Raw genomic sequence first — 10834 nt, forward strand, 5'->3', positions numbered from 1 at the left:
GATGAGCTGGTGATAACTAAACCAGCCAGACTTCACAGTGAATTATAATCTGAATCCCTGCCCAGTTCCTACTGTATGTCTGTGTGTGTGTGTGTGTGTGTGTGTGTGTCTTTCATGAGTATACGTGATGGAGCAGTGAATAGTTCTTTCCCTAAAGGGGTGAGTATGTGTGTGTGTGTGAGTAAGTGTGTGTGTCCCTGCTTATTATTCTCTTGGTCCCCTGATGTTTGACCCCTCTTTCTGTCCTGTTGAGGTTTCATGTGAGCTGGAATATCATTCTATTTCCACTACAGCTCACATACAGTATTCACACAGACACAGACACACACACACACACACACACACACACACACACACACACACACACACATGCCCCTTTAGGGAACAGCCCATTCCCTGGTCCATCACTCACCCTCACATAAGTTATTCAACTGCACTATGTCAATGTCACGCTGTCAATGGCACCGAGTGTGCGTGTGTGCGTGTGTGTGTGTGTGTGTGTGTGTGAATAACTGGTGGTCTAGCAGTCGCTGAGGTACCAGGGGAGAATACACTCTGGGCATATAAATCTCAGAGAGAGAGAAAGAGAGGACACTGAAGGGAAAATCTTTCCATCTGAAGATAGAGTTCTCTATAGAAAACTACACAACTACACAGACAAAAAGGCTTGAGGGCAAAATGTACCATGAACAAGGGACTAGAGAGAGAGAGAGAGAGAGAGAGAGAGGGAGAGAGAGAGAGAGAGAAAGAGGAGAAAGAGGGAAAGAACAAAGAAGCAGAGACAGATTTAGATGGACCTTCTATCAACATTATCATATCAGAATTGTTCACATGCTAATCATAATGATAACTCCGTTTTTATAATGATAATAGCTTAATCTGGCCCATATTAAGCTATGCTGTGGAGAGAGAGAGAGGCTAATCATGTGAAAAGTAAAGTGATCTGCTTCTTAAACTAATATTATACATCATCATCAAGGCCTCTTATCATCCAATCATACGACACATATCTGACGTCAGAGAGGGGGCTTCCACCCCTCCCACTCCCATGGAACCAAGTCTTATCTGATTGGACCGTTTGATAATGTAATCAATTGAAGGCGTGATTGATTGGCAGAGTATACCAAAATTAGGCCAATGGATAATAACTTAATCACTGTGGTATAATGACAACCTTTTTCATCAGATTTTCACAGTGGAAACGGGGGATGTTCAAAGGGCATGCACAAAGGCATGCACAGTCACACACACACACACACACACACACACACACACACACACACACACACACACACACACACACACACGCACACACACACACACACACACCAAGGTCAGTTGTCATGGCCAAGAATCACTTGAAATGAAATTAAACCTGTTCTGTGTTTTTCGGTCCTCATCTATCTATCTAAATGACGGCTGAAATCAGGCGATGGAGTTTAACAGCCAGATGTGTTTGGGGCGAGGGAACAACAGCAGGATGTTCGTAGTTACGGAGATAACTACACTACACTGCCAGGAGAGTAAACTAAACTCTGCCATCTATATGGATCCACTGTATGGAAATACTGGTATAAACTGTAGACGCCTGCAGCAACTAATAATGTGATAACGGCCGATTTGTGTAATAACTTCTGAAAATGTAATAAAAAGGTCTCTCTAAGTGGTTAAAACATTTAATATAACTTGTTGATGTATTTAATGACATCACATTATTACAGTAACCGGAAATTATTACTTCAAAAAGAGTGTATCATATGTTTAACTGATGATGAATTCATAAAATTGACTAATAATGTAATGACTCAAATTATTGGGAGTTTAAGATTAACAAAGTGACATTAAGGCTGTATGGTCTCACAAAGATGTCCAGTAGTTTTATAACTGCCACTCCTGATATGAGAAAACACAACTTTAAAGAATATACATTTTAATGTAAATTTTCCAAACCTGGTATTAACTTATTCTATTCTATTTCCTGAGATACAAAGGAAAACATTTGCTTTAAGTGATATTAGAGAAAACACAGAGTGAAGTTGTAGAGAAATAGTGTGCTGTGTAAAATGGGGCTATACTGCCCCCTGCTGCAGATACAAGGAATATTATTTAATTTGAACAGTTGCAGTTTTGTTTGTTTGTTACTAGTTTGTCAGAAAAAAAACAATGTTACAGTTAATTTTAGGTTGAACAAACTTAATGTAAACATTTCTGTTTTAGTCATTCTATAGGTGGGTATTGTTTTCCAGTCTGTCCCTTCCTTTTATTCAGTGTACCATGGCCTTTATATCAACCCATCCAATCAAAATAGAAGTATTTTATCAATAGTGAAATATGGTAATTGTATTAACATATGTACAATTAGTCAAGGCATTTAGGATTTCAGGCAATTATACACTGGGAATAAAGGTTACTAACTATCAGTGTCATTCAGATAATGAATACGGATGATGATGATGATGATAATATAATGTGACAATGTCTCTTTGTCAGATAGACTATACATGACATGAGTGTATAGGTGCAAAATATTACCAAACTGAAGGTCAGTAGTACAGGGAAATAGAAAGCATAAATCCTAATAAAACCCCAAATCTTTAATTGTCCAGCCATTATAGAACTTTTGCCAAAAGCATTGGCAAAGTTTATCCTCTGGATCCCTTATCCTAAATCTAGGGGTAAACCTGCATCTTTATTGTCCTACACCAAGACCCCTGTGGTGAGAGACACCGCCATGATAGTGCTCCATATGGTCATAGCAACCCCGGTAACCGTGGTGATGCCCGTCACCGTGGTGACAGCGGCGTTAGGGATGGTGGTGATGTTGAAGGCCTTGTTGTGAACGTACGTGATGATGGAGAGAGCTCCTACGTACGCCTCCTGGCAGGCCGGCTGGATCTGCTCCTCTGGTAGCAAGTGGCCGAACTCACCTGCAAAATCACTTAGTTAAGTTACTTAGTATTACCAAAGTATTACTTACATTATTTAAAGACTGGGTTAGGACCCAAAAGTGAGTCGCAGGGGGAAATATCCAGAGCTGCTGGTTATTTTATGGTGTTAAAGTTTTTTTTTTTAAGTAATGTTTAGAATCACTGGGATAAATAAATGCTTTGTCGTTAATTAATAATTAACATTAATAATTAATCACGTTAAGTAGCTTGAAAAGAGAACATTGTAATCAGTCATGTAATGTATCTGTATTCAGTTTGTGTCTGAAGTTCATTTTATACAGAAATTAGTAAAAATATAGGAAGTGCAGTGATAAATCGTCATTAGTACTATTATTATTATCATATGAGAAAACAAAATAAATATACACTATAGGCTTAATTAGTTATTCGTCTTGGTTACTTGGGTTAGGGTTAGGGTTAGATATTAACTTCTTCTAGGTTTTTTTTTTATTCCCAAGTAAAATACAGTTGCACTAATTGTGCAAATACCATTGTTTGGTATTGTAAGGCAAAATGTTTGAGAACTGCTACAAATAAAGTGTGTAACTTCTCTCCTCTTTCTGTATGATTCTCTTTGCTTCAGCCCTGCATTTTATTTTTTATTTTATTTTTTTCATTTTTGGCTAAGAGATCATGACAGATGTATGAATACTTTTCCCTTGTCATACTCACCCTTGTCTCTCAGCTCAAAGGTGTAGGAGAATGGGATGCCAACGAGTCGAGCCCAGTCACGACTTGAGCCTGAATTTCCATCTGGGAGAGAGAGAGAGAGAGAGAGAGAGAGAGAGAGAGAGAGAGGGGAGAGATAGTGAGAGAGAGAAGGAGGGAGGGAAGGAGGGATTAAGGCAGAAGAAAAAAGGTGTGTTAAAAAAAAGTAGCAAGAGAACAACACAACCAATTTGGCTCTAAGAGATAATGAATGCACATTTTTTAAGATAATTTTTTAGGTATTTTTTCTTTATTGGATAGTATGCAGTACAGAGGGAGAGAAAAAGAGGGAGATGACATAGAGAAAGGACATGAGCTGGATTCAAACCCACAACATCTCAAGTTCATGACATGCACTGTAGCCCACTGAGCCTCAAGGACACTCAAGGCATGTGAATTTTGACAGTGACCTAAAGTTTCCTCCCTGTTCATCCCTTTAGTCGGGCCGCTGAAGATAAGAACATCAAAGCTACTTATCGAAGTGAGCGCTTATCAGCCTCTGCACTAATAACAGCTAGTCAGGACAGGTAAGGACAGGAAAGAACAGGAAAGTTGTGTGTGTGTGTGTGTGTGTGTGTGTGTGTGTGTGTGTGTCTTACAGAGGACTTGTGGAGATGTTCCTACAGTGTAATCCATTCCATGTGGCTTCTTCATTTCTGCTGCTGCTGCCTTACCCACCGAAACCTAAACAGACCACAAACACCTGGTTGATTTTTGATGAACCAATAAGACCTGACTGGGATTATGGGTCCAACGGAGATGAGATGAATACTTTGCTTTCTTGGGTAATATGGCATATACTGCATATTACAGGTAACAATGCATACTGTCTTAAAAGTTTTTTATCAATGTAGTGTACACAGCAAGTAAGAGTAAAACAGTAAGAAATAGAAAAGTGGTTATTGACAAGGTCAGTGCTTTTTACGTTTGCAACTATTTATTTTCATTTTTCATTGGCTAGTTGGTGATGCAGACTCATAAAGCCCTGTTGAACATCTATTTGGCCAGCAAAATTGCTTAGCTCAGATTAAGTGTTGTGTTAATGTTGATGTCTCTGTCAATTAACATTCTTCAATTTTGCAAAACAGATGAGAAGCTGCCCCAAAAAGCTCCAGTTATGGATCTGTCTTTTTAAAAGCTGTCTATCTTTCACCTCAAATTCTACTCTCAAACTAACTCTCAAAGTCAAACACATAAATACAGATGTACACGTACACACACACACACACACACACACACACACACACACACACACACACACACACACACACACACTCACCAGTTCATCGTAGTTGGGTGCAGATATCTCAGGGTGTCCATATGGCAGGAGTATGAGTTGCCCAGAAGAGTGGATGGTAAGGAAACACAGAATCTGGTTTATCCTGCTACCTAGACACCCACAGAAAGATTTACTGATTAATATGAAATTATATAGTTTCAAATGTTATGTCACTCTACCTTGTTCATGTTTCAAATGTATTGGTTTCAAAGTGCAAGTACAAGGACAAGGCAGAAAGATATGGGGGGGGGGCACTTGCATACGAAAGTCCTAATATCTCTCGCAGGCTGTAAGGTGAATAGTAGCTATACAGTAACTAGCAAAAAAGAGGTATATACAGTAGAGGATAATGTAAGGCATACCAGGCAAGTGAAATAATCTAGCAAAGTATTTTCTCTACTTAGTTGAATAAAGTGTGTAAATCAGTCAAATAAATTACCATCCCCTACATACCTCCTTTGCTACCTATACCTGTTAGCTAGCTTACTGTTCGACAGACAGACAGATAGATAGATGGATAGATAGATAGATAAATAGATAGATTCACAATTACCCACAAAGTCCGTCACTGCCTTAGCTTCTGGCTCTGATATCGGTGATGTACCACAGTAGGTGTTCTTGCAACAGTCATATGACACACCAACTGCTGAGGGAGTGAGAGAAAAACTATAGTTAAAGATGGGTCATCATGGTCCCTGGGCACACATGTACTATTGGGCCCCCCTCCCCCCAGTAGCTACCACCCGCACATTGTAACTCAAGATACTAGCCTGTTTACAAACAATAAAAAGATAAACATTTTACAGCTTCAAAGTATATCTGAAACTCATTTTGAGCTACTACAAACTGTCATTCCTTGTATGTAGAGCTCGCTCATTCAGTTTGAGTGTGATAACATTTTAAGGTGGTGGGACTACCATTCGTTTACATTTAGATTGCAAATTGTGGCTTTAAGGAGGTGAGGTGATAGATGGCGGGAATGAAGGACCACAAAAAAAAAAAGTTAAATGTTAAAATGTATTGAAAAAGGTTTGATTAGGTCTGCACATAGACCCCCGCACCTTTAACATTTAGGTTATCCAACTGCAGTGGGTTTTTAAGTTACATTGACCACTGAATATCAGAGGTTACAAGTGCAATTGATCTTTTGGGTTTAGTAGTTGACTAACTGAACATAGTTGGATCACTTATGATTTTTGACAGTGTTATTACATTACTGTCTGTCTTGTTTAAGTCTGAGCTCATATGATGTTACCAAGCAATATCACCTGGAGACAAATGAGGGCTAATAATTATGATTCTGTCTTGATTGTAAACATGCAACTCACTTCCCCAGTTGGCATTGAAGTTTCTGTTGAGGTCAACACCGTAACAGTCACAGCCTGGAGGGGGGACGGACCGGGACTTCCTCCACAGACGAGTCTACAGGGAAACCGCACACGCAGGCATAAAGGTTAGATAGTTTGTTACTGCAAAGTGAATTAATTGGCCAGTCAGTCAGCCAGTTCGTTACTGAGTCAGTTAGGGTTAGGGTTAGGGTTAGGGTTAGTCAAAGCCCAGATACTGATTAGCCTGTAATCCTATAACAAAGAAAATGCAAGAATTCAGGGTTTTTCAACAACAGGCTGGCTTAAATTAACACATTTACAGTGGTGCTAACTGAATTGAATTGTATATTTGAATTGAATTGAATGAACTGAATGAGCTGAAAGAAACTGAATTGCATCAATGAATGCTGAGGTGGACTCACGCTCTGGTTGGTCCAGGAGAAGATGTATCCATCCACATTGATCACAGGAGTAACATAGAAGTCTAGGTTCTGCAGCAGCTGGGTCAACTTCTCATTGGTTTTATATGACTGTAGAATCTGGGAGAAAATCATTGTAAAAGGAAAAATTTAAAACGCTAAAGTGTCATTGTGTGTTTGTGTTTGTATAAACTAATATGTGCATGTCTGTATGCCTGCAATGTGCCTGCTTGTGTGCATATACATCTGAGTTGTGTGTGTGTGTGTGTGTGTGTGTGTGTGTATGCGAACCTCTTTGACAAACCACTGGCAGAAGGCAGGAGCGATCCACTCCCTAGCATGAATACCACAGTCCATCCATATGGCCTTCTTCTCCCTGCCCGCTGGGTTCTTCAGTCCCAGCTGGAGATGCACAACAGAACCAGATTTGAGTCAATTCAGGAACTAGATTTTCTTTAAAGGTGCTATGTGTGTTAATATATCATTGCCAAATTAATTGCGATACCTTGGTATAATAACCGTAAACAAATGAGACCATGGTTGAGACGATTGGTAGCCTCTATCTCTCGCCAGTGGTATTGTTCGTGCTCGTGTTTCTCAAAATCAAGACCACATTTCCCATAAGCCCCATTGCTTCTTCAGATGTTGCTTCTTCAATGGTTTTCTCTTCTGCTTTACTGAAGAAGATAAACATGTTGGAAGTGATTTTTCCCATTGGCCTGTCACTCTTTGTACCATCTGCCATTGCCAACTCTGAAAACTTTAGCTCTGTTTGTGCCGGAGGAACAGCGCCCTCTCCCTCTTTTGTGCCATAAAGCAATCTCCCTTTGTGCCATAAAGCAATCCAGCAAAATGTTCCGCAAAATCTAACCTGGTGGCCCACAATGTAAATGCAGTGTAGAGGCTGCCAATCTTCTTGACAATGGTCTTGTTTGTTTATGGTAATTATGCTAATGTCTCAAAATTAATGTGGTAATGATTTATTGATCTTAAAATGCAACACATAACAACTTCAACCCTTAAAGCCCTATCTGCATTCGATTAATTGAAATGTATGTTGAATGTATTACATTACAGTATGCATTGTTCACATCTATAGCAATACTAAAATAATACGATAATCACAATCACCTCATTCACCAAGTACTGTAAATTTAGAAGAAGAAGAATTTTTCTTAGTGGCACTGCTGCAAAGATATAGATCATTAACAACTTAACACAGAGTAACAAAAGGGATACTAGCCCATATGGTTCAGGCACAACACCTCATATATAGTGCAAGAATACAGTTGAGTTCCCAAGTTCCCAATGTAGTGAACTAACACAGTGCTTAAAGCATCCCAATTTTTAACATTTTTACCACACCTTACACACTTTGTGGGTAAAACATACCACTAGACTCACGTCTCCCACATTTGGCAACCATTCTCTCCAGAAATGATGTCAAATACCTTCAGCAGCGTGATGTTCCTTTCTTCATGGGTGCGTCCGTAGACAGTAGAGGAGACCAACTCTGGGTTCCCTCTCTCCACATCATCCATCCATCTGTATATCTAGAGAGAGAGAGAGAGAGAAGAGAGAGAGAGAGAGAGAGAGAGAGAGAGAGAGGGCGAGAGAGAGAGAGAGAGAGAGTGAGTCTACTTTTTAACAAAGAAGCAGAGAGAGATTTAGAAAGACCTTCCCACAACATTATCATATCAGTATTGTTCACATGCTAATCATAATGATAACTCTGTTTTTATAATGCTAATAATAGCTCAATCCGGCCAAGGTCTGTCTGTAATCTACAAAGATAAAAGGCACAACAAAAGGCAAAACAAGGGATATGACTTTTATGGAAAAAAAAAAAATCAAAACAGAGAACCATTCATTTACAGTGAAATATCCCGTCTGACAATCTACTGGCCTTCTGAATTTGCATACATTGAAAAGAGTCTGCTAGGTAGGCTACTGTATGTGTCATGAAGGTTTTCTTTTAATTATGTAACATTTTGACTTGTAAAATCAAGATAAATGGGTAATGTTAGCTACACAAGATATTGCTAGCAACTAGCAACTGTAGCAACTGTAACTAAACTGTAGCAGTTGAGTGTTAAACGTCTGCCTACCCCTAAGCTCTGCATTAGCCATGCACAGAATAAGCTATAAAGTTTTTTGTTTTTCACTTTGACTTAAGGCTAGTTGGGTTTAGCAGCTGAGGTTTTTACATTTAAAAAAACCCCAACTCATCTGCTAACCCAAATAGCCTTTTACAGATATTACAGATAAAAAAATGTTACATAATTAAAAGAAAACGTTCATGACAAATACAGTAGCCTACCTCTGTCTTTATGTCACTTCTCTTCTTGTTCTTTTCTTTTTTTCTAACCTGCACACTAATGGTTTTGACCTCTTCCTGATGCTGTATGAAGGCTCAATTGCAATGTAATCTGGCTTTCTGTGAGGTGCGTTGTTTACCAATGACCAGCCATCCCCAAGCCTCACTCAACAAGGCTCATGTCCCAAAACTAATTGTCCAATAATTGATCATGGGTAAAAATGTTGCTATATCATGCTCTTTGCACAAAACTGTCAATTTTCACATCACACATTAAATTAGGTACTTTTGGTTGTATGAAACAAAAAAACAAAACAAAAAGAAAAATCATTCCATGTCCCCCCTGGCTACCTATATTGCCACTGCCACCACCACGTAGCATGCAAAATAAGCAGGTAAACCTTCTCAGAGGAACTCCAAAACAAATAATGCTGGAACACATGCTGGCGTCAGTGTTCATCCACCCTGTTTTACAAATAGCAATTACTGCAGAGATAATAATATATCCAAGTAGTGCCAAGATTTCACGCACTACTGGCTAGGTTTATGTTTATTTCATTGGGCTAAAGACCTATTTTTATTTTTAAACTGACTGGTACAATGGATATAACAGTAGTTTAAAACATTAGTTTAAAATGTAGTTTGGAGCTGTTAAGGATTTGTTTGGAACTGTAGTGCAAGTTCACAATGGAGCAAAACAGGCCTTTATTTTAAATTACAATGAGATGTGAAAGTTTAAAAATTAATAAACCACTATCTAAAAGCACTTTGTCTTGAGTTACAGATTCAGTACAACAACGCTGATGATATCTTTTAGATATCTGAGTAGACATCTGCCTCTGTTTTGTGAGATCAGTAAAGCTGCTAATCTCTTACCTCATCCATAGGGTGGTATTTGGTGTAGCTGTAATTCGATGTTGCCGCTGATCCCTCCACTAAACTGTAAATGTAAACAATATGTCAATATAATGGGATCACAAACATCTCATATGTATCTCCAATATGTCAAAATTGTGTATATTTTACAGTGCATTATCAATGGTCAGGTTTAGACTCAAGGCCATGAAACACTTTCTGCATATGGGGTCATTGTCAGCTGTCAGTCATAGGTAGGAAGTGTCAAAATTGGATATAATAATAATACATTTTATTTATATAGCACTTTTCAAAACAAGGCTACAAAGTGCTTTACAAAACAAGATAAAATCACGGAGTTCAAACATTTTCATAAAACAAGAATAAAAAGTACTAAAAGGTAGTAAAAAGATAAAGAATAAAAAAAGGATAAAAGAGAAAATAAAAAAAAATAAAAAGATATAATATACAAGGTTTCAGCAGAACACTGATGAACAGATTAATATTGCTTAGTTTTGAATGTGTACAGTAACACTAACCAAACAAATCTCTAAATATTGAAACATCTTGATTACTAATCCCACAGTACAGATGCCATTTAATAAACAGCAGAAAATAGAAATAACACTAAGCGATTTGAGGGGGAGGTGCGGGAGGTGGTGTCACTTTTGTTTGCACAAATGCTTGAATCTATGTGATTATTGACAAAATATTCTAGACAAAACAGTTTACTTACTCTATGCTCCGGCAGCATTGTTAAGTTTGAACAAATTACCTGGCGATGACAACAATAACAAACCAAACTGCAGGTCTTCTTGTTTCTCTTTTCTGAAACTCTACATTTCTATACAAAACTCACCTGTTGGAAGTCTCCAAACCGCCATTTAAAACCAGCAGGAACAAAACCAGTCCCCATGATTTAAGTGTTGTTTTCTCCATTTGCTCGTCCTCGCTCTCACTCTTCCTATCACTCGGACACG

The 10834-nt window shown here is 38.5% G+C and overlaps 1 protein-coding gene across 1 annotated transcript; it reads right to left on the reverse strand.

Moving 5' to 3' along the window:
- Positions 1–2570: 2570 nt before the first annotated feature.
- LOC139912162 (carboxypeptidase O-like) lies at positions 2571–10827 on the reverse strand. The gene is made up of 11 exons (XM_071899879.2): positions 10714–10827; positions 9876–9939; positions 8134–8235; positions 6974–7084; positions 6686–6802; positions 6264–6357; positions 5489–5581; positions 4936–5045; positions 4256–4340; positions 3621–3701; positions 2571–2927 (listed from the first exon to the last, which is right to left on the reverse strand). The coding sequence occupies exons 1-11, from the start codon at positions 10791–10793 to the stop codon at positions 2698–2700; spliced, it is 1167 nt and encodes a 388-aa protein (XP_071755980.1). The 5' UTR covers positions 10794–10827; the 3' UTR covers positions 2571–2697.
- Positions 10828–10834: the final 7 nt, after the last annotated feature.

This window comes from Centroberyx gerrardi, chromosome 10 (assembly GCF_048128805.1).
Source record: "Centroberyx gerrardi isolate f3 chromosome 10, fCenGer3.hap1.cur.20231027, whole genome shotgun sequence".
Taxonomy (NCBI): domain Eukaryota; kingdom Metazoa; phylum Chordata; class Actinopteri; order Beryciformes; family Berycidae; genus Centroberyx; species Centroberyx gerrardi.

Excerpts from the sequence above, each read along its gene's own strand:
- LOC139912162 (XM_071899879.2), bottom strand. The coding sequence starts at position 10,793 with ATGGAGAAAACAACACTTAAATCATGGGGACTGGTTTTGTTCCTGCTG. Across the intron at positions 6,803-6,973 it reads GCCAGTGGTTTGTCAAAGAG|ATTCTACAGTCATATAAAAC; the intron begins GTTCGCATACAC and ends ATTTTCTCCCAG. Across the intron at positions 3,702-4,255 it reads AACATCTCCACAAGTCCTCT|ATGGAAATTCAGGCTCAAGT; the intron begins GTAAGACACACA and ends TCTCTCTCCCAG.